Source organism: Cydia strobilella, chromosome 11 (assembly GCF_947568885.1).
Source record: "Cydia strobilella chromosome 11, ilCydStro3.1, whole genome shotgun sequence".
Classification (NCBI taxonomy): Eukaryota; Metazoa; Arthropoda; class Insecta; order Lepidoptera; family Tortricidae; genus Cydia; species Cydia strobilella.
In genome coordinates this window covers 8,537,806-8,561,380 of record NC_086051.1, presented here as the reverse complement: position 1 = coordinate 8,561,380, position 23,575 = coordinate 8,537,806, and the positions used below count along the sequence as shown (strand labels likewise).

At 39.6% G+C, this 23,575-nt stretch overlaps 3 protein-coding genes across 3 annotated transcripts in view; 1 reads left to right on the top strand and 2 right to left on the bottom strand.

The window, feature by feature from the left end:
* Positions 1-1,023: 1,023 nt before the first annotated feature.
* Positions 1,024-11,403, bottom strand: LOC134745478 (dynein intermediate chain 3, ciliary). Its single transcript, XM_063679518.1, has 11 exons — positions 11,155-11,403; positions 10,865-11,012; positions 10,226-10,481; positions 9,822-9,931; positions 9,219-9,370; positions 6,757-6,891; positions 6,605-6,686; positions 6,326-6,504; positions 2,736-2,868; positions 1,474-1,578; positions 1,024-1,278 (listed from the first exon to the last, which is right to left on the bottom strand). Exons 1-11 carry the CDS (start codon positions 11,367-11,369, stop codon positions 1,075-1,077), a joined length of 1,719 nt encoding a protein of 572 aa, XP_063535588.1. The 5' UTR covers positions 11,370-11,403; the 3' UTR covers positions 1,024-1,074.
* A 704-nt stretch (positions 11,404-12,107) lies between these two features.
* LOC134745249 (meiosis-specific with OB domain-containing protein) lies at positions 12,108-19,670 on the bottom strand. The gene is made up of 8 exons (XM_063679244.1): positions 19,358-19,670; positions 19,173-19,231; positions 18,666-18,819; positions 17,963-18,134; positions 17,652-17,821; positions 14,426-14,597; positions 12,352-12,454; positions 12,108-12,271 (listed from the first exon to the last, which is right to left on the bottom strand). Exons 1-8 carry the CDS (start codon positions 19,668-19,670, stop codon positions 12,113-12,115), a joined length of 1,302 nt encoding a protein of 433 aa, XP_063535314.1. The 3' UTR covers positions 12,108-12,112.
* Positions 19,671-19,996: 326 nt separating this feature from the next.
* Positions 19,997-23,575, top strand: part of LOC134745477 (lysosomal cholesterol signaling protein) — a 31,540-nt gene continuing 27,961 nt past the window's right edge. The window contains exons 1-6 of the mRNA XM_063679517.1: positions 19,997-20,343; positions 20,454-20,568; positions 20,780-21,069; positions 21,298-21,608; positions 22,060-22,181; positions 22,610-22,775. Coding sequence (XP_063535587.1) covers positions 20,480-20,568; positions 20,780-21,069; positions 21,298-21,608; positions 22,060-22,181; positions 22,610-22,775 — 978 coding nt within the window. The 5' untranslated portion in view covers positions 19,997-20,343; positions 20,454-20,479. The remainder of the gene's footprint in view (positions 20,344-20,453; positions 20,569-20,779; positions 21,070-21,297; positions 21,609-22,059; positions 22,182-22,609; positions 22,776-23,575) is intronic.

The window sequence follows — 23,575 nt, the reverse complement described above, 5'->3', positions numbered from 1 at the left end:
TACTGTGCGGTTAAATGATGTGCTAGCCGTTCCAACAAACACTAAAAATATTATGGGATTACCTTTCACGTATAATTTGGCCATGATAATATAATTTTGATTTCTTTTGCTCGTGACAGATTTTATATGGAGATGATGTCATGCATTTTTAAACAGCCATTGATATTATATTAAGATCCTATTATTTTAAATTTGTTAATATGTTGTGGTTGTTTTGATATAGTCCGTTTAATTTAAACGTCAGCGACAGTATCTCGCGGCGAGATCAGACTACCTGTATTTCTCTATTTTAGCTCTAATCAAGATGAAAATCGATGTCTGAGGATCAAAGAGGACTTTTATTATGAATCTGAGGTCAAAATTTATAAAAACGTTTACGTTATTTACAGTACATCTGGTGCTCCATTACGATACATACCCTGTGCTATAACAAGCACATTACGTAACTATGTCGAAAATTTAATGGGCCATATGTACTGTAAAATGTTGTACGATACACGTGGGAAAAGGTAATTCGCAACTCGTATCGATTTAAAACACTCTTAGGTCGTGTTTTAAAATTCGCCACTCGTTTCATTCAATATCGCGCTTGTATTGTAAATAACTATTAAAAACGTGCGACAGACGTACATAGCCATCAATAAATTATCTATCCCATTATTCACTTAAAAATAAAATAATAAATTATCGTACAAAAATATTGCATATAAAACATGTTCTATATTGCATGAAACCGTCTACTAAAAGACAGTTTTCATTGTCATGTATTTTCAAGTGACAGTGTTACAGCATGGTTACGGCCAATTAGAGCGAGTAATTTTAAAATAGACAAATAGTATTTCCGGTCGGTGAAATTGACCAATCATAATCTTGGTCAAAGAAAACCCATACCTAAACTTTGACTGCAATTGGTCCGCTGGTGAGCATGCGTATTCTAATTTTGTAGCCTTTTATAAGCTGATATTTTCTTTGAAGCTAGTCATCCATGTTTATTGTCAATCGCTGGTCCCATCTTCTACAAACAAATAGATCGAGAAAAACGAACTTAATGTATGATTACAAAAACGTAATTATTCATTGCGTCTTTTGTTGCTGGGCTTGTAATTCGCTGACGGTTTGCATATACTCCGCCGTAGCTTCCTCTAGGTCCCTGTCGTTGGCGGTATGGTCGGCCTCCGTGGCCTGCGGTCCACCATCGCGGTCTTGACGCATCCGCAGTCTCAACTCTCTCATTCGTGCTTCCAGTATTCGCTCACGTTTGTTTTCTCGTTCCAAAATCTGAAAAATAGTTCACTTTTGAGCGAAGAATTTGTTAGTCATGGTACTTGCAACGCTGACAATCCAAAAATTTACAAATTGGCCAGTAGTAGACCTTATGTGGAAGTAATAAGGTGTAGAAACTTTCATTTAACTGCGTCGATGTTCGTACATGACTTCATGTGTGATATTATCATGACACAATGTCTAACTTACAGAAGTTAGTAGCTGTTTGTCGTTCTTGTCAGCTGTTCCCAGGTTTTGTGACAGTTCTGCCAGATATACTGTTCCTTTGCTACTTCCACACGCCACTAGGAGACCCTGAAATGTGTTTAGGATAAGTACACATTAGGGTATTTGACTGTATTTAAAACAAATTATTTTACACCATGCAAGAAATAAAGCACCAGAAGATTAATAGAGAAACGTAGACAGCAGTTATTTTTAAACACAATTTCTATTTTAAAACCCGTATAAAACTATAAAGAGTAGGTAATTTGATCGTGACGTCACATGCTAGTGTTTCATATAAATTCCATAGTAGCAAATCGTTTTGACAGTTCGAAAAAAGAAACTGATTTGACTAGTAGTCAAATACCCTTTTGTGATCCATTCTTTTTTGTTTACGTACAAACAAAAGAATGAAGCCATCTCACCCTACAGAATCTACTGAAAAAACTCTTTAATTTTAAGCCCAACTAGCAATCAACCAGTGTTATTATAAGCTTCCTTATAGTTGTATGGGAACCCTGCACTTTGTGACTATGCGCTGAAACTTGGCACAGTTGATTCTTAGCTGGTTTTGAGTGGATTCAGACCGGGTGCCATCAAGAGCCACGGCACATTTAGTGGGTGGGGAGTTCGACGCTGCCGCGCTTCAATTGAAGCAACATTTCTCTAAAACTATTCCTAATATTCGTATTAGGACATGTGAATGTGACATATCATTTTCGTATAATATACGGATGAAGAATCTATTTTTTGAACAAAAACAATGCACTCTCTAACAAAAAAAAAACAATAAAGTAGAAAATACTAAAAATCCTATTTTTTTATAGTTAACTTTTTTTTTTAAGTATAACAGTAACCTCGACACAAAAATAGTCTTACAGCTACACTTATTTCATTTAACAATATATATAGTTTATTACATAAATCTGTTGATACATGGGAGATAAAAATTATATTAAGCGTGGTTGGCGTGGGTCAGGATGATCTCAATGCATGATCGTCCTTGAACGTCTACTCAAGACCAGCTAAGAATCAACTGTGCCAAGTTTCAGCGTATAGTCACAAAATGCAAGGTGTCATGTCATGATGTCAACTCGTTCACTACCAAACCAGCTATTAGTTGGGAGTAGAACTGGCTTAATTGTATTGACAACAATTTTGCATATAGGTTGGCACGAGGCTAGTTATATTTTAGGCTATAGGCATTTTCCTCTATCTCTAGCTAGCTGTTAGTCTATTAGACCTACCGCTTCATGCGGCCGTAACCTCAGTAAAGGTTCATCACATAGTTGAGCTGTGACTATTGGAGCGCTCCTTCTTCGCAACAGGTCCCAGCACGATAAGCATCCATCCCATTGCGTAACTAGCATAAGCGAAAATCTGTAGACCACATTAATTTTGATAAATTTTAGCTTATCGAAGTCATTAATTTAAATATTAAATCGCCCGTCATGGACCGCGAGCCAGGCGCAGAAATTTCCTCAGTCATCGCCTCCCGGGCGACAACTCGTATAGCGGTTAACGGCTATGTATGATGAACCCTCGTGAACGTCAGCTGTAGTGATGTGCCGTTACCGTAAATTACGAGAACAAAGAGAATCGTCGGGTAAATTACGCGGTAACGTTCTCCGTACGGGTAATTATCGAGAAAGTTGTCTAAGTTTTAATTTTTTTAAACTTTTTTTTACAGAATTGATTTTTATTTAGGTAATACAATCTGTACTGAAATTTGCAAAAAAAACTGTCTACAGGAACTAGTTTATTACCAAAATTACCGTAAATTATAAATATAATATAATATAAATAAATTTCTAAGAGAAATTTTTACTTTAATCAATGATATAATTAGATGTTAGAGATGAAATGCACCATAATATTAAATTATTTTAATAAGTTTCATTCGATGTGCGATTTAAAGTGTTTTTAATGAAAGTAGGTGCTTGCCTAACGAAAAATAAAGTGAGTTCTTTATTATTTCTGCCAGCCTAATTGTATAAAATCCATCTCATAATGAATAAAATTATTCTTTATCACTATAAGTGTTTTAAAATAAGACAAAAATAATAATAATAGTGTAATAAAAAAACAAACATCAATATTTCAATAAGTCATACCATATGTAAGCAAGCATTGATGATTGATTTAAGGTAAAGTTAGATTTGCAATGGCTTACTAAGCCATTAATGGCTTGGCTTAAGTGTGTTTTAAGATATTTTATTACTTTACATCTCGTGTTTATAACACGTGAAAACTGCATTTTTTGTACAGTTTGGGTACTAGCGGATTAAAATGGTTCCTGATGGCCCGCCCTCAAGATCCTGCATTCTCAGCGCTCGACTTTTCTACTCGTTTGTCCTGTTACTCGTTTCGATAGCGCAATGAGCACATGAGAGGATCTTTCAGAGTGGTCCCTATTACTGACTAACTATAAGAAGGCTTAGATGGTCCGGCCACATAATGAAACGAGATGATAGTTTGCCAGTTAAATTCGTCTTAAACATCCCTACAAACACGAGGTCCGCACAGACTGCAGCCATGAAGGTCATGCTAAATCTTCCACCGCTTCACCTACACATACAGCAAGAGGCCACCCCCTCAGCGGCAAGGTTGCGAAATCTCAACGACCTCCACATATGGTCTAACCTGGGAGCTCGGCACACAATATGCCTGGAAAAGGTTTACGATGACTTTCCAATGCTCAGAGCAGGCACGGATCGGATTCATAAACAAATTATACCTTCTACAAAATGTACAAAATACAATTATATGAGGACAATCACGGAGGACTTAATACCCTAATAGAAATACCCTAAAGAGGAAATAATAATATAATAGCTCAGAATCTTCACTGATGGGTCCAAAACAGACAGTAGGTCGGGCTCTGGAACCTTCTCACAAGACCCGAACGTCCATTACCACTCCGCTAGGAGCTCATAACTCAGTATTCCAAGCTGAGTGCTTGGGCATCAGCAAATTGGCGGCTACCATCCCTGCAAGGAAGGTAGTAGGATCCTCCATCCACATACTATCCGACAGAAGAGCACTCTTAATGGCCCTATATTACATTAAAACTCATACATGAATGCCATGAACGACTAATGAAGACCTCCATATGGCATACCTGTATTTCATAATAAAAAGCTCACCCTTTAATGGATCGAGGGACATAGTGGATCCTGGGGTACCGACGGTGCGGACGAGCTTTCCAGGCAAGGATCAGGTGCGGAGACGAATGACCAGGAATCGATTCTCCCGATGCCTTTTAACAATGTACGCTCACTGCTGCTGGAACGTACAAACCACGACAGCACACTGGCTAAACCAGGCTGGAGGCCGACAGACCATACCTGGCATCAATGAAAGACTCAAGAAGTCGCTCTTCCAGGATCCAGCAGGTTGCCCTTCCACTTGAGGGGTTGGGGTAGCAGGACAGGGGGGGGGGGCCTCCCCCCGTCACGAAAAATAGGCGTCCGTCGTTAAGTTACGAAAACCTGCCTGTGCTACTACAATACAATATCCTCACAACATTCCTGGAAAGACGAAGACCTCCCGACACATGGTCGTTCAATGTCAAGAGGGAGATGAAAGCATTGAAACCTCAGAACCTTACCCCTATACCCCAGGATAAAGCGCTTTGGCTCCGCCGTACAAGAAAGCCCAGATAGAGCTGGGACTAAGATAAGGAGAAATAAGACTATAGATTATACCAATCAACCACGTGTCAGATAACATTACTACACTTAATAACAATAACGTTAAATACATTTAAATATTTTAAAATTACAAAACTTGTAAGCAAAATTCAATCTTAATTTAATATACTTCATGGGTAAGTTACCGTAATTTCTCGGTAATTTACGGTAATTTTCACTAATGAGAATTACGGTAAGTGCGTAATTTCACGGCGGCACATCACTAGTCAGCTGCCGCTCCGTTGGTGGGTTGAGGAATGGTAGCTACCGAAACGCGTAACACGGTCTTTCCACCGCGAAACGACCGGCTGACGATTTGTTTTTTTAACAATAGCATCTAGAGATATAACTATCATCTGACAAAGTATCAAACGGGAGGCGATGACGCCGATGACTGAAAAGAATTTTCTTTTTTACATGTTCATGTGACCATTAAATCATTTTACGGTTTAGACTCACTTGTTTTAGTCACTCGCGCGACATGTTTCGGAGAGCCTAGGTCTCCTTTCTCAAGCACTAATAGTGCGAGCAGCGTTCACGACGACCGTGTATTGCGTACTGCCGCTGCCGCGCGCAGCGAGCGACTCGGCGCGCGGCAGCGGCAGTACGCCGCGTCGCTCGCTGCGCGCTCGCCGAGAAAACCGGTTGGGGGAGGTCTTGCGCTATCGTTGTAGGCGGGCACAGTGGTGTGTTTGGGTTTGGGTCACCTAACACTTGTAGCGCCACACAGCACGGAACTCACCATGTGACCAGTGTGTGTGTGTGAACTCACGTGGTTCATGTGACCAGCTGACGGTCTTTCCACAGCGATACAATCGGCTGAATTTTGTTTACTCACAATAGCATCTAAACTATCATCTGACAAAGTATCAAGCGGGAGGCGATGACTAAATTTTTTTTATAGACTATTTGCTGCCATTCCTCAAGCCACCAACGGAGCGGCAGCTGAAGTTCTCGAGGGTTCATCATACATAGCCGTTAACCACTATACGAGTTTTCGCCCGGGAGGCGATTGGTCATGGAAATCTGTTCCTGGCCCGCGGTCTATCAAAAACAGGCTGTTCCAAGCACAATTTTGACAAAATTAAAATAATGATCTCACATTAAAATGTTATCCCAGTTCGGTCAAATCATACCCAAGTTACCTAATAGGATTCCAAGCACCATCCGTAAGCTTCGTACGATGCGAATAGGTCCAAAGTATAGAGGACTCCCTACAGTCCTCGCTCCATACTCGAGCTGTCCAGTCGCCAACCGTCAGAAAGTTTTTCAGAAATGTTGGGTTTCGCTGCAGAGCGTAAACGGGACCAAGGTGGGCTTCATACTGAAACGACATGATTGAAACCAGATAACACAAAAGTTCTTCATTATAAAACGCATATCAAATTTATATTCCCTGAAGTTAGGTGCCTATATTGACTTACTTTGGTTGGCAATTTCTCCAGAGGGTTTTTGCCTTTACGATTTCCACCTATTACTGCTCCAGTTTCAGTTCCAACCATGAATCTGAAATGTATTTAATTGTGTAAAGTTCTAATTAGAACCAGGCAATCTTTACATTTATCTACGAACCCACCTGGTAGGTATTGTCGGTTCATATTCCAATGCGGATATTCCTAAAGAATTTTCAAAGCTTTGTGTGTCAGTTGGAAGCTTGACTAGATCTATAATCATTGAATCTGTTGGTTCACTCATGTTCCGTGTGTCCCACCTGCCAAACAGCAAGAATTTAATGTCCCATAGTACTGAAGCCAACACGGTGTAATTATATTTGACAAATTCTTAACCGTATACCTAAGTACTCAACTTCAACATGCCTTACACCAGTTATACCTCACGCTCAACTTTCTTACTATCGAGGAAAGTTGAGCATATCTGACTACGTTACTTGAGTTTTTTCCCCAAAATTTTTATATCACTATAGCAAAAGGAAGGGCGGATATATCGCTGGTTGGAATAAGTTCGTTGCAGGTCCTCACAGGGAAGCCAGACTCCACTTCATGCTTTGGAAGAATGCAGGGAAACCGCGTCAAGGTCACTTATATGAGCAAATGAACAACAGCAGAAAAAAGTTCAAGGCTAAATTGAAGTGGTGCCAAGACCGGCAGGATCAGTTGGCCATGGACAAGCTCGCTCTTGCTCATAGCGGCGGTAAATTTAGTGACTTCTGGAAGCTAACCAAACGTATGAATGTGACGTCTGGGCTGCCTGTGAGTGTTGGCGATAAGAGTGAACATGGAGACATCGCGGAACTATTCCGGCAGCATTTTACGGTAAAGTCCGTGCTGAGGGATACATCGTCATTTGCGACTGACGTGGGTGATGCTGGGGCCATTGACAGGCCCAGGAAGACATTTTTCACATCTAAAATGGTTGCAGACGTGATTAAAAGAATGCAAAGAGGAAAGTCGCCTGGGCATGATGGCCTTAGTATTGAACACTTTAAGTATGCGGGCAGTCATCTGCCGAGGGTGCTCTCTATGTTCCTCAATTTATGCATAGGCCATTCATACTTACCTGCAGCTCTTATGAAGACAACTGTGGTCCCCATCGTTAAAAACAAGACTGGTGACCTGTCGGACACGGGGAACTACCGGCCAATCTCCCTTGCCACCACTGCCGCGAAGGTGCTCGACAGTATGCTGAACTCGACATTCGATAAGTACCTAAGCATCCATGACACCCAGTTTGGGTTCAGAACTGGGTTATCTACGGAAAGTGCCATTATGTGCCTCAAGCATACTGTCGGGTACTACACGGACAGGAAAACACCAATTTATGCATGCTTCCTCGACCTCTCCAAGGCATTTGACAGGGTTGATTATAACATGCTTTGGAAGAAAATGAAGGAGGCAGGTATTCCGGACGACTGTACAGACTTGCTAAAGTTTTGGTACCAAAATCAAACAAACCAGGTCAGGTGGGCCAAGTCACTGTCCGTTGAGTATAGGCTTGAATGTGGTGTCAGGCAGGGGGGGCTCACGTCTCCGAAACTGTTCAACTTGTATATGAACGACCTGATAGACGAACTTAGCAGCATGCATGCAGGATGCTATATTGAAAACACTTGTGTTAACAATATAAGCTACGCAGATGACATGGTGCTGCTAAGTCCGTCTATCGGGGCTCTTAGACAGTTAGTGGCCCTGTGCGAGAAGTACGCCGCCGCACATGGACTCGTATACAACGCCGCCAAGAGTGAAGTGATGGTTTTTAAGGCGGGTAAAATAAAGCCATATTTTATCCCTCCAGTATCGCTTGGCGGAGTTGTACTTAGAGTGGTGGAACGTTTCAAATACTTGGGCCACATTATAACAAATGATCTGTGTGATGATAGTGATATCGAGAGGGAGCGAAGGGCGTTGTCGGTGAGGAGTAATATGCTGGCTCGAAGATTCGCTAGATGTTCCGTGGAAGTTAAAATAACACTATTCAAAGCATATAGCCAGTCTTTTTACTCTAGCGGTCTTTGGGTTCGGTACACGAAACGAGCCTACAACGCCCTTCGCATTCAATACAACAACGCTTTCAGAATGCTGCTGAGACTTCCAAAGTGGTGCAGTGCATCTGGAATGTTCGCCCAAGCGCACACGGACGATTTTCACGCAATCATGCGTAAAAAAATCACGTCGCTAATGGGTCGCGTAAGGGAAAGTCGAAACAGCATTCTGAAGGTGATTGCTAACAGATTTAGCTGCCCCATAATGTGGCACTGGATGGAGCAGGTTAGGTCTACTTTGACCTATATCAAGTGACCTAGGTGTATATAAAAAAAAAATGTAATTAAAAATAATTAGTGTAGGTAACTAACATAGCTTTTAAGTTAATGTAACTAACCATATATGGACTTGTGGGTCTGAAATAAAGATATATTTAATTTAATTTAATTTAATTTAATAGCTACCTATAGCTTTTCTAAGCCACGTTTAGATATGATATGCCGAGCGATAGGCTCAAACTTATTCAACATATCCTGCTCTATCTAACATTTCCCCAAAACTTACTTACGTCAAGCGAAACGTCCATACATGTACGTACCATTTTACAACGCCATCAGGGCCGGACGAGAAAAATTCAGCGCCCGTCTTGGAGTTGATAAATAAAACGTTTCTGACGAGATCCCGGTGGGCCACGTGAGGAGGACACACACCTGCTGCTTCGCCTCCTTTACGCATGTCCCACCAACCCACCTAAAACATCGAATAGTTCATACCAAAGATATACAATGTAACTCCGTATAAGATGAGTAAAGTCTAAGAAAAAACGTGCCTCGGAATATCAAGAAAAAGTTATACTCGGAATAGATGGTGCCACACCTTTGTGACCTTTGGCCTATACTCGGGTAGATGGCGTTAGCGAGACCGTTTGATATTTAACAACACAAAGCAGTGGAAGAACATGGGTGAGAGTCACAGTTCTCTAGTATACATTTTTGATATCTTTATACATTTTTATTTTTAGTTTTAATCCGTTGTCGATAGATGGCAGTAAATTTACTGTGACTACAAAATTTACTATGGCAATAAACCAAAGAGAATAGATAGTATAGAGGGCTATGTCTACTGTCTATTCTCTTTGGTCATACCTATGGTTTTATTTGTAAATTGTAGGTAATACCGGCTACTACCGGTAGACTTGTACCTGGCCATTCAACATCCCTCCAACAAGTATATTTTGGTCTCGTGGATTGTACTGCAAATCAAGAAGTGGTTGCGTGGGTTTTATCGTGAGCTCCGGCGCATTGGCATTTTCTAGAAAATGTAAAGCATAGGTAAATATATTTTAGTTTAAATATTCTATTAGGTACTAAAGAATTTCCACTTCAGCAGCTTCAGCTTTACTAGATTCATAACCAATAAAATTAAATATGTCGCTAGCTGTCTTTAAAGCAAGTCGAATTGAACTTCATTCTTAGTCCTACCTAAGTACCTACCTACCATCAAGTATTTTGTTTTAATTAGCTATGCGTATATAAAAGAAATCACGAATACTTAACCAAACAAATTTTCGGGAAACAAGATACGTATACTTCGAGGTGTTCTTACCTATATCCCAAATATAAGAGACCTGCGGAGCTCGACTATTCCTCATTATATCTATATCGGCATACGCAGTCGCCAGTCGAGCCCCCCCATCCGCCTGCCACGACAGTGATCGCACGGGCCTTCTGGTCCCTGGCTCTCTGTACACGTTCACTGTATGGCAACTGCTTCGTTCGACTGGTGGAATCGAAGCGAGTTCGGAATAATATGTCTGGTACATGTCGATTGCGTGATTCTGAAGGATATTGTGTTCCATGCTCTGTATAGTAACCATATGACTTAATCATTGACGAGCAGTTTAAAGGCCAAAAAATACCTCTACATTACTGGTTAAAAGAGCCTGTCAATTAAGGGGTTATTACGAGTAAATCTAACATTTATCAGGACCACATCAGGACACTGCTGAGAGGGGCAGAAAAGATAGAGGTGTACCTACGTTTTTCCCTGTCCTTTTTAGCAGATAGCAGTGTTCGGCGATAAGATCGATGTAGGTAATAAAATAACTCGTATATACAGCTGGGTGGTCCAATCAAGTGATCTTACAGGAGATCTACTGTCTGTCGTTTCAGTTCTAGTAAATGTTGCCGATTTATGAATATTATAGATTGAAATGTTTCAGCGTTGTTCGTATATTTAACTCACATGCCCCAAATGCATAACGGCGTGTATGTACGCATCGTCTTTCTCGATCTTGCGACGGTACCGTTGCGTTGCCTCTGGATCATTCATATTTATGTCTTTTGGCCAACCGCCTTCTATGTGATTTATGCCGGAACTCGTGTATTCGGCTCTAGAATTTAAAAACATATCTTAACTAACGTACTAAATTCATGAGTCATGACACTCCTGGCATGGCACTCAATCTAGTTTAAGCCCAAGCCATCTCTAACCTAGCTGGATAAGTAAGAACAGTCTGTTTCTAGCTAACCTACCTTACAGAATTAACCCAATGCTCGGACATGCTGCTGGTATTTTGTATAGCTACATGCACTGGATTCCGCAATATGTAATTCTTGTAATGCGCCGGATTATTTGGTACATTGATGAGCACTTCCGGTCCGTAGTCTTCGAATAGGCATTGTCTCCCGAAATCTCTTCTTTTTTTGGTGTATTCATATTGGATTTCAGTCTTCTCTGGTTTATCCATAGTTACGTAATACTGTTGTTTACGGGCAGTTTTCTTCTCTGGTAAATTTAATCAATAAAGAAGTCGCTAGGTAACCTACTAACTAATAGCCGAGTTATTTAGGTGTTCCCCAATCCCCAGTGCGCTGTTTTATGGTCCATGAGGGCAAGTTTATCAATTTGTCTGTCCCACTGTAATTATTGGCATGATCAAATTAATTTTAATAATGCATAGTAGTGAAAACATAGCAATAATTATCATAATAACAAATTTTTTACCGATTTAAATTTCATAGAAGCCTCCTCCTTCTGTATTCGGTTTGGTGTTTTTTTTTATGTATGTTCACCGATTACTCCGAGACCCGTGGTCCGATTTGAGCAATTATTTTTTTTTGTTTGAAAGGAACTAACTCCAAGGTCCCACATAATTCTGGTGCAGTTCTGATGATGGGATCCATGAGGAATTGAGGGAACTCCTCAATTTTTAAAGACACGTGTATGGTGATTTGGATGATTTCCGAGCATTTTCTCTCGAAAAACCACCAATTTAATGAAGTGGACCTAATAATGATGATGGTTTTGATGATAATGATAAAAAAAAAAATTATGTAGGATGTTGACAACACATTGTAAGTGGCGATTTCGAAGTCTGCGAAGCTATATCAAAATGCAGGTTTAATAATAATAAACTAATTTATAAAGTTTAAATTATAATTTATAAAATTATTATAAATTTAATCGATCATCAGATAAGTAATTTATTAACTAGTAGAGAGGGATTGGATCAGCTTGAGAGGCGCGACTCAGAGTTAAAACAAGCAGTCTTGGAGGGGACCCGGCCAGCTTGACGTTGCATTGCTCCAAGAGGATTTTCCAACGAACTGTCGCCCGTTCGTCAGCTGACATCGCCTTCAAGTGAGTTGCCTGGAACATAATTATTACACTTTTCTATCTACTTACTAAACTATTACCCAGATTTTTTTTTAAATTTAGTAATAATGTACCGAATAGCCAAGGACTTCTGCCAATATATTCACGGGAAGGCGAACATTTAACTCTCCCGTATGATCCGCGAAGCGCACTCTCAGTTCTTCGGCGTTTGGGTCCCTGAAACAATAAATAGTTAACTACTTTCAAAATTCTAAACTTTTTGTGTGAATGGGTTCAATTTTTGCGTTCATGTTCGCTAGTACCATAGACAAAACTGCAAGTTCATATTAAACATGAGAAAAATAACGATGGGCCTTCTTTGGTGCAGTTACCTTATTTGCTTATATTGTGGAGTAGATATTTTATACACCATTTATTAGGTTATTGTTGACTTACTAATTTTATTGGAATGATTATGTGTAATGTAATAGTATGAGTAACCCATTCAATTTCAATACCCACCCATAACACGTGTGCGTCACGTGACTATGAAAAACCGGTAAAATGCGAGTTCATTTAACTATTATGCGCGACCTGTAAAGTGTAGGTATGTTAAACTGGTATTTTAGGGATAATTCTTTATCATGTGATCCGATTTCAACATTTTTCTTTATTTAAAAATACTGTACGTGTTTTTAGCTTACCTAATCCCAAAGAAATTTCAAAAAAATAAAACCGCTCCAGCCGCATCAGAAGATGTGTGAGCGGAGCTTCATACTGACGAGTGGGACATATGAGACAAATCGCTATCTGGGAATGCTCTTGGAACTGAATGTGTACGACGAGAACCAGAAGTTCGGGACTGAGTTTGTATTTTGTATAAAAAAGTAGTAGGTATAACCTTTCTTTTTTTGTCGGTGTAGGAATGCTGTTACGCATCGTCCCCCTGACCTGAGGTCATGAGGTGGGTATGTGGGACCCGGCTCTTTTCATTGATAAAAGAGGCGGAGGAGCCTACCCACTAAACCCATACCGGCGTTTCCCACAATATGCCGTTTGGGGAGGCGTCCTGGGATCGTGAACATTCTACCACGTCGCCCCCCGGCAGCCCTGGCCGGCCTACACCGGGGCACCCGCATCTGAGGGAGGTCAGAAACGCTTTGACTCCCCCAGCCGTGTACGGCCATACAGTGTGGGGCGTGTGGGCCCTCTAATCCACTGGCCCTACCGGGGAAGTTGGCGCACAGCTGCGCTCTTCTTCCCCTCCGTCTGCGCCATAGCGGATGCGGGTTTACGTGTCCATTAGCATCACCATTTCACAAAAGGCCTTCACCTGCTTCCATGACCTCTCGATGTGCAACATGGCCGAAACAACTTTGTGCAAGAGGTCCCCTCCTGTTATTCTCGCAACCACCACCATTCTTTTTTTTCAAAGATTCAAAGATTTATTTGTTCAACATAGGTAAGTTACAAGATGTTAAATACATATTTCAGTATCACTATGTCGTGCCTATTGGCATACAAATTCAATAAAAATACACGCTAATCATAATATCACAGAAAAACAATAATAGTCAAAACAGGGTTATGTCATGCAGTAAATCTTAATTAGGTAATTCAGTCAAAAATTCTATAATAGAGTAATATGCTTTATTTTATTTTATTTAATCTTTATTGCACAAAAGAAAATACAATCGTACAAAAGGCGGACTTAATGCTATGAGGCATTCTCTACCAGTCAACCTTCGGGCAAAGCAGATAATTTGTAGGCGGTGCAACATAGTGATTACATATATACAAGTATAGTTAAATAATGGATAGGCATAGACATACATACATATACATACATACAAATACATAAGATATCAGATGAAACTTTCAAAACAGAAACACTAAGAATTCATCGTTCTGCCAGCAAAGTACTCACGTAAGGATTTTTTAAATGCAAATCTATTCGGACACTGTCTAATTTTAACAGGGAGACTATTCCAAAGGCGAGCTGCCTGAATAGAGAAAGAATAGGACATGAAACCTGTTCGGTGAGATGGTATGGACAAAGAAAGGTTGCCAGTAGAGCTTTCTCGGTAAGAAAAGCTTTTAGGTTTTTCTTTGTTTCGAGGATGTGCCGGGCCGTATCATGTCGGTCACCACATTCGTGGCAGACCGGCGTCGGCTCCCTCATACAGGCTAGGTACGCGTAGTACTCACGCGACGAGGTCGTCGAGGTCGAGGTGCGTGCAGAGCGCGTGCAGCGAGGCGCAGAAGGGCGCGGGGCCGGGGCCGGGGGCGGGGGCGGCGAGGCGGTCGCGCACCTGCGCCGCGGACGCCGCCGCCGCGCGCGCCCCGCTCCACGCCGCCCAAGCCGCCGCCTCGCCGCCACCTGTATTTATTTCATTCATACAATGAGGATATAATAAGATAGAGCGGTACTGATGTCATTGTAAATTTTGTAACCACTGTAAATTCACTGCCATCTAGCGATATACTTTAAAACTAAAAATGAAGATTTATAAAAATACGATAAAATGTATTTAAATATGGATAAATGATTTTGTTATTTGTATTAATTATTTTCATATGATTTTATTTATTTATTTATTTATTTTTCGGAGAACCAACAGCTATCAATTATACAATAGTTATATAAGTAAATAACAAAAAGCCAATTATAGGTTCCCACCAATAGCAACAAGTTCAACACATAATTGGTGGTTAGCACTAAAATTTTACAACGTATTCAACTAAGATCTTTGAGTACGGCCTAAGTTCGAGGTTAACAGATTTTTTACAATCAACTGACGCCTTATCCGATAAGCAATTTGCATATCGGAAAGGGCGTTCAACTACCTCATTAACACGAGCCCTAGTTCGGCAAATAATGGACGCCCGTGAGCGTAAGAGCCAGGTCGCTGTACTGTGTTGCGACTTGTCGAAAGCATTCGACGTCGCAGACCATGACGTCCTAATCAACAAGCTGCAGCACTACGGATTTGAAGGCTCCGCACTTGCATTAATTGCTGACCTATTACGCAACAGGTCGCAAGTTGTGGTTGCTAATAACGGTCATGTGCGATCAGACGCAGTTACCGCGAATATGGGCGTGGCACAGGGTTCGTCCGTATCCAATATTCTATTTACGCTACTGCTAAACGACCTTCCGAACGCCATCGATACCGGACAAACGTTCATGTACGCTGATGATGTGGCTGTGGTAGTGGACGCCTCGACCTGTGATGAGCTCGAATATAAATTAAATTTGACCGCAGCATCAGTGTCAAAGTGGTTTATGGCTAATGGACTTAGTTTAAACACCAAAAAACCCAGTACATCCACTTTGACCTCTCTAACCGGCAAACGAGACAACTGTCAGTATTGGTTAACGGTAAGCTGATCAATCAAGTCCAAAACTCAACGTTTCTTGGGTTCGAGTTGAGTGGCAGCCTCACCTGGAGCTGTCATATAGACAAAGTGTGCAGTAGATTAGCTACGGCATGTTTCGCGATTAATCGACTGGCGAGACTACTTCCGACGGAAATGGTTCGAGCGTGTTATTTCGCGTCCATACATTCGCACCTTCAATATGGGGTCGAACTGTGGGCGGCAGCCGCTGATTGGGAAAGGGTATTTCGTCTACAAAAGCGGGCAGTAAGAACTATAGTGCGAATCCCTCAGACCGAAACTTGCAAGCCACACTTCAAGTCACTAGGCATTTTAACTCTGCCTTCTCTCTTTATTTTCAATATGGCGGTAACTACACGGGAAGAAGTAGACGCAACGCCTAAGAACTGTAACGCTACCCCGCGCAGGTATGAGACCCGCAGCGCGCGCGCTGGTAAGCTACCTTACGTGCCACACCGACTCGCAAAGTCAGGAAAGCTCACACACGTCATGGGTCGCAAGATCTATAACCACCTCCCGGGTGAAATCATCGCTGCACATAGTGCAGCAATATTTAAAGCTAAACTTAAAAAATGGCTTATAGAGCAGGCGTTCTATGACCATAAAGAATTATTTTTAAGCAATAGGACCTTAAACTAAGAATGTTATTTACAATTGTATTTACATTATTTTGACATGTAATTATTTATTACCAATAAAATATATGAATATGAATACTAATTTCAAAATGTGAATACCTACTTATTAAATACCCACAATTCAATACTCTTAATATACTGAGCTAAGAAAAACAAAACATTAATAAAATACATCGATCGATACAATAATATTATTATGAGTATGCTATCGCATACGACTCGCTCACTTAAGTGATTTGTTTGCCAGAATCCGTCTTATAGTTGTGATGTTACTATTAAAAATTTAAAAACGTCAATATCACACTCTTTCGTTAGTTCATTTAGACTTTTACCAGCTCGCAATAGAAAGCTATTCTTTCTGAAATTACGTGATGAAAATGGAATTGAGAGGGGAGGGAAGTATTTTTTAGGTCTAGATGGAGTATTGAAGGAGAGCTTAGCGAGCAATTCAGGACAATCAATGTTACCATTTAAAATTTTGAGTATATATGTAATATCCGCAATCTGCTCGCATCTTCTCAATCTGATTTGACCCATGTTCTTTCACTGATATGCGTTAAAATTATAAATAACAAACGAAACCGTCAACACCCTCTATAAGAGAGTAGGCCAAAACTAGTCGCGTCATCTGATCGAGAATCAAATTTTCGTGATTTTCGAGGCACGTTTTTTCCTTAGACTGTATCCATCTATTACAGTTATATCTATCTTTGATTCATATATTCAACAGGCAACATGGCCCTTATTACAAATACCTTATAGACTAACATACACATACATTTTATTAACATACAACTTGATACAACTAAACACTAGGTACCTATTTAGGTATGCGACAAAACGGCGTGGCTCCATTGAACCGTCTGGTCTTGTGTCGGATTAGGAAGTTTGCCCCTCCTCTGAAACCTCCGAAACACGACACCCTTCGGCCAGACTACCTATTACTATTACTAAATTTCACTACTTATGGCCAGTGACGAGATGAGAAGGGTGCAGTGCTCGAGCCTTGCTTCGCTGTCTTACAAGAGATGGACAGAAGCTATTTTACTCATCATCAAAGCATCAACTTGCAAAAATAACCCAACCCGAAGTGCCGATCGATGATGAAGATCAATTGAGATTTTTTTCTTAAGAGGGGGCGTAAAACCAAAAAATTTGAAGGGAATATAATATATGGCACGTCGCGCGAAACTTGCGACGGAAGTTATGGCTACTCCGCAGTTCTTAACATTTTAACTCAATAGCCCCCTTAAGTGGATCCTAGAGGGCCAGGACAAATTGAGAGTCGAAGACCGTGGGACACTCATGAATTTAGAGTTGCACTGTTGCAATGTACCTATGTGCAGGTCTATCTTAAAAATTGTTCCCCAAAAGTCTGGGCCTATTTATGAACTTACGTGTATTAGCCTGGTTCCTGACATACAGCAGCAGCGCCTCGGCATCGGCGCTGTGTGGTTGATGGGTGACCACAGACCGCATAGAGACCTGCACGCCCACACGACCGCGCCACGACACGCGTGCGTCCGATATGAACAGCACGCTTTCAAGCGGACGCCAGTCCTCGGCCCTGGAATAATGTATTGATTCTAAAACAATTTTTCATCACATATCTTAGTGACCTTAAGGCATTAAGTCGGTTATTTGATTTTAACGTAGACACAGTATTTGATAACTCTGATAGGCCAGACTGTACAGAATAAGTAATCACCTTTGTATAGTGTCGATATCGAATATAGCTAGCTCGATGGAGGCGGGCGTGGTGTTGTCAATAATCTCCACGCTCCGCAAAGTCATGTCCACGCCCGCTTTGGTCTTAATGCTTTTCACCGGCTTCACAGATTTTACTACGACCAGCAAGTCGACATACACATTGTCCCCTTCTGTATAAAATAAAGAAAACAAGAATTTGATAATAGTACAAAAATAACCATCGGAAATGGGATAAAGTGCAATCGAACTTAGAAGCAATCGTATGCGTGACTTGGCTTCTTGAAATGATTATTATTATTCGGATAATCGTTATCATCAGGCCGTACCTACAATTCAATTTAAAACTTTATATTGCGCATTTTTCATAATTAATAAAAAAATAAAAAATTACACTTCCAATGTGTTAAGGTTAGCGCTGTTCAAAACTTTCAAATCGATAGCTTCAGTAGTTCTCGAGATATTTAGCTAAGTGACAGACAGGCAGACAGACGGACAGAGTCGCACCATAACCTTCCTTCCTTATTTTGTACCTTTTTGGTCCGGAACTAAAAATGGTTTCGTAATAGTCCGTAATATTTATATATATTTATATTATTAAATATCAGTTACAACTGTTGATGATCGTTATCTACTCCATTAAAACGCTTTGACGACAATGTGTCGTGATTGGCGCTGGAACATTGAAGGGAAAGTTTACATACCCGGCAGTTTCAGCACTTCACCTAGTCCGTAATAACCGGACGACGGTTTGGACGGTATGTGCAGGAGCGGGAGGAACGACGCAAACGAGTCCCCGGTGTGGATGCACACGTCGGACGACCCCTCGTTCACGACTAGGTCGAAAGGGGAAGATACCTAGAATGTTACACATTACACTTAAGTAGTAGGTCTGGCCTAGTGGGTAATGACCCTGCCTGTGAAGCCGATGGTCCTGGGTTCGAATCCCGGTAAGGGCATTTGTTTGTGTGATGAGCACTGATATTTGTTCCCGAGTCATGGATGTTTTCTATCAAATTATTTAACCTTTTCCTGCTTTTCCACGTCGTGTCAAACACAAAAGCTGTCACTCGGTGGATTATTTATTGTACATAACACAGGTTTACACAATGATTTCAAATAAAGTTTAAATTTAAAAATTCAAAATTATTTATTTGGTATGATAATTGTAGTTGTAGCATTATGAGTAAAATATTTGTAGGTATACTTACTAGTGGTCTATACGCATCATTGCCGCTTTTGACGCAAATCTTCGGTTGTGAAATTTCGACTGAAAAAGGGTTTGATTCTGTTGTACATAACAAGTAAATATAACAAATATTTCATAGCACAGAAGTTGGAAACTTCATTAACTTCTTAAAAGTTTTTCCTCTGATATTATGAAAATAAACATTACCCACGTCGCCGACAAGAAATCTTTCATAAAAAGTAATGGCGAAATATTCAGAGCCCCAGACGTCGACATTAATGGTATCCACTTCCGAATCTCGCATAGTAAAAGACGTAACTCCTCTAGAATCTCCATTTTTTTTCTTCAATCCTACTGTACGCGACTGTTTTTTAGCAATAATAATCCCTACAATTAAGGCATTCTGTAAGTTTATATTTAGGTTGTTCAAACGAACTCTTTGAACTCCGGACATTTTATTGTAAGTATTCAGAATTGTAGGTATTTTTTTCCGACTATAACTTATGAATACTTCTTCCATTAATTTAATCTGCCTGCCGCCATAAAATCCATAAATACTGTTTTGTGTACCGGATACGGATGTTGTTATTTTTTAATAAATGAAATACGTACTTCCGTATTACCGGTTTTTCTGTGTCTGTCATAAAAAAAACCGCTTAAGCATTCTTTACACGCCTTGCAATCCAGCTATGGACTATGGAACCCCTTATGAATAGAAGGTGGCAACACTGAAGCTATTTCAGCAAGACATTAAAACGTGTATTTGAGTAGTCCGATTTTTTTATTTGTTTGAATGGAACTTGCATATCGATTGATGACAGAATGTCAAGTGTCAATAGTCATGAAATAAAAATCAAACAAAAACGCTGTAAAAATTTCACACCATAGATTTGATAACAAATAATTAATGACAAAACCCAGTGGCTGTGTCAGCTCACGTCGCGTTATCATTGTTCTCAGTGCTATCGATATTTTCAGTTTTTCTATACTATGTATTAACCTATGTGAGGGTCGGCGTAGTATATCAATACCTGTTTAAATTTAAAATGTTCTTAGAATTGCTTGTTATTAAATGATTACTTAACATTAGCCTGTCATAATTATATTCCATCAGCTTACTATACTGACTTCCGAGTTACAGACGTTACAGTTGTTTGAGATGTATTTTACTTATATGCTACAGTAACATATTGGTAAGTGTATAAATTATTATTTAAAGACATGTTTTCGATAGAAGGATATTTAACAAATAACATGTATAAATGAACATATGCTACGCTAATAAATAACATTTTTGTTTTAGATTACATTAACATAACAACTGATAAAATGGAAGAATCAACTTTCCTCCTTGATCCAGCTAAAGCAGATAATTTATATCCCGCACTGTTCCAGTGCTTTACAATTATATTATGTGGGTAAGTTGAAATCAATTATTATTTATTAAAAAATACTGTAAAAAGAAAAATATCTGTTATGATTATGATATAAACATAAATTTCTAACAAGCATTTTCATTTATTTTTTAAACATCATAAAATATATTTAATATATGTTTTGCATTACTAAGAAGTGACTTGTATAGGAGAGGATAAGATTGTCTAGTTAATATATTTTTTCTTATTGTAGGTATATTGCTGGCCGCCTAAATGTGGTGTCACAGACAGAATCAAAAGGGATTGGTACATTTGTGGGCACCTTTGCCCTTCCATCACTCATATTCTTATCCCTGGCTAGACTGGACTTTAGTACTGTCAACTGGACATTCCTTGTTGCTATACTATTAGGCAAAGGCATTGTGTTCTTTGCAGTTATGATTGTCACCATTCTGGTGTCTAAACCAGTGAACCTTGGGAGAGCTGGTATATTTGCCATTTTTTGCACACAGAGCAATGATTTTGCCTTGGGATATCCAATAAGTAAGTATTGAAGTGTGTGTGGCTTAGGTACCAACTTTTCTTGATGTAAGTAATTGTATTACAGGGTATGAAGAAGATTAATCAGTATAAGTTTTACTACTAATGTGCTTAAAAACACTGGTTCTTATGAACTGCAACAATTTGTATAAAAAAATTAATCGGGAAGCTGTAATATTGTGTTGTTCATTTATATATCTGATTAAAGATCTATTTAAATATAAATTTCAGTTAATGCTATCTATGAGCGCACACATCCAGAATATGCTCTCTTCCTATATTTGATGGCACCAATATCACTAGCAATGCTAAATCCAGTTGCTTTTGTGCTAATGGAGATAAAGAAACAACGAGACAATGCTCAGATAGTGACCACATCGCCTGAAGGGGAGAGATCAAGTGAACTGTGCAAGTTCAAGTTGTTGAGGCAGATTGTCAAAGGCATAGCTTTGAACCCTGTTTTAGTGATGACAGTTCTGGGTATTATAGGCAATATTGCTTTTAAACATCAACTTTCACCATACATTGAGCTGCTACTGAAAGTAAGTTTAAGTGTTATTTATTTAGTTTATTATTACTTTCTCACAAAATTTGCGGGACATATTTACAAAAGTTACAATAAAAAACCGGCCAAGTGCGAGTCGGACTCGCGCACGAAAGGTTCCGTACCATTACGCAAAAAACGGCAAAAAAATCATGTTTCTTGTATGGGAGCCCCACTTAAATATTTGTTTTATTCTGTTTTTAGTATTTGTTATTATAACGGCAACAGAAATACATCATCTGTGAAAATTTCAACTGTCTAGCTATCATGGTCCACGAGATACAGCCTGGTGACAGACAGACAGCGGAGTCTTAGTAATAGGGTCCCGTTTTTTACCCTTTGGGTACGGAACCCTAAAAATATGCCCTTGTTTAATCCCCCTTTTGATAAATTTTATACCTAAATAACCAGTGCCAAGAATGTTAATTCCTTGAAATTGCAAATTTTAGGTATTTGGAGACTCTTTCTCAGCTACCGCTCTATTTTTATTGGGGCTCAGGATGGTTGGCCAAATACACCGACTGAGAGGGCCTGCTCTGTTGCTGCCTTGTGTCCTAATAATGGTTAAGCTGTAAGTTCAATTTAGTTGACCTAATGCAATAGTTATATAATTTTTCCTTTTGATTGATGGTATACAAATTTTGAGTGGTTTCCTTATGTTGGCGGGTAGAATTGATTTTTAAGTGATTTTTTTTTTCAATGATAAATATTTAATATCGTTTATTTGGATTTGATTTTGTTTGATATTTTACATTTAGATTTTTCATTGCATTGGTGTGGTGAAAAATGTTGTATTTCACTCGGTGGCAAAATTTGTTTAACCCTCGTGCCTTGAAAGCCTCGCAGCGCTTAGTATATACATATATTATTATACTCTTTGCTTAGTATTCTATTTTTCGAATTTGGAATCTTTCACTTGCTCGGGTGTGAATATTAGCACGAGCGGTTAAACAACTTTGCCCCCTTGTAAAACAAATAACTATTTACATTGTTTTCCAGGATTGTCTTACCAGTGGTGATGAGAGAGTGCGTAAGCGCATTGAACGCGGGAGCCAACGATTCCGAGACGTCTTCATTATCGACCTACGCATTCTTGTACGGAACCATACCCACTGCGCCCGCAGTTTTCGTCTTCTCTAACCTGTACCAACTGGAAGTTGATTTGGTAGGTGAAGTCCATACTAATATTATAAATGCGAAAGTGTGTCTGTCTGTTACCTCTTCACGCTTAAACTGCTGAACCGATTTAGTTGAAATTTGGTATACAGATAGTTTGAGTCCCGGGGAAGGACATAAGATAGGTACTTTTTATCCCAGAACTCACTGCTTAAGGGGAAAGGGAGGTGGAAATTTGTATGGTGAATCAATAACCGCGGAATTGATTTAGATGAAACGTGGTATGGGAATAGTTTAAGCTGTGGGGAAGGATATAGAATAATTTTTATCCCCGAAATCATCCCTTAGAGGTGTAAAAATGGGGTGGAAATTTATAGTGGACCAATTTGGGGGTGAAAAAAAGGATGGATTTAAAAGCAGATTAGTTTAAAGATTAAGGTACCCAAATTACTAATTCCACGCAGACGAAGTCGTGGGCAAAAGCTAGTATGTTATATTACGTCTTTGCTTCAGAATTATTTGTTAAGTAAAAGCATAAAATGAGCCTACCAAAAGGACTTTTTCATAAATAATTACAAATAATAATAAATACAAATATTTATTTAATACTTAAATTAATAATATTGTCTTTGGTTACCGCGATAGTTACTCATGAAATAAAACTATGAAAACGGATTATAAATTCAATATACGCGATATAATCCGTTTTCATAGTTTTATTACTTAAATTAATGTCAAATACTTACACTTACCCTGGGACCGAAATGTGCTGCGAAAACGATGATGACGCTTCAGTAAAGGGTATGCTGCAAGGAGAACAAGGAACTGATCAGTAGTAATCGTAAAGCT

What these genes read in the sequence shown, in the direction of transcription:
- LOC134745478 (XM_063679518.1), bottom strand. Translation starts at nt 11,369, where the DNA reads ATGGATAAACCAGAGAAGACTGAAATCCAATATGAATACACCAAAAAA. An exon ending in CATTGGGTTAATTCTGTAAG is followed by an intron (nt 11,013 to 11,154) that starts GTAGGTTAGCTA and finishes TTTAAATTCTAG; the next exon opens with AGCCGAATACACGAGTTCCG. An exon ending in TGGAGAAATTGCCAACCAAA is followed by an intron (nt 6,505 to 6,604) that starts GTAAGTCAATAT and finishes ATGTCGTTTCAG; the next exon opens with TATGAAGCCCACCTTGGTCC.
- LOC134745249 (XM_063679244.1), bottom strand. Translation starts at nt 19,670, where the DNA reads ATGGAAGAAGTATTCATAAGTTATAGTCGGAAAAAAATACCTACAATT. An exon ending in ATTTCTTGTCGGCGACGTGG is followed by an intron (nt 19,232 to 19,357) that starts GTAATGTTTATT and finishes ACCCTTTTTCAG; the next exon opens with TCGAAATTTCACAACCGAAG. An exon ending in TGAAGTGCTGAAACTGCCGG is followed by an intron (nt 18,135 to 18,665) that starts GTATGTAAACTT and finishes TATTTTATACAG; the next exon opens with AAGGGGACAATGTGTATGTC.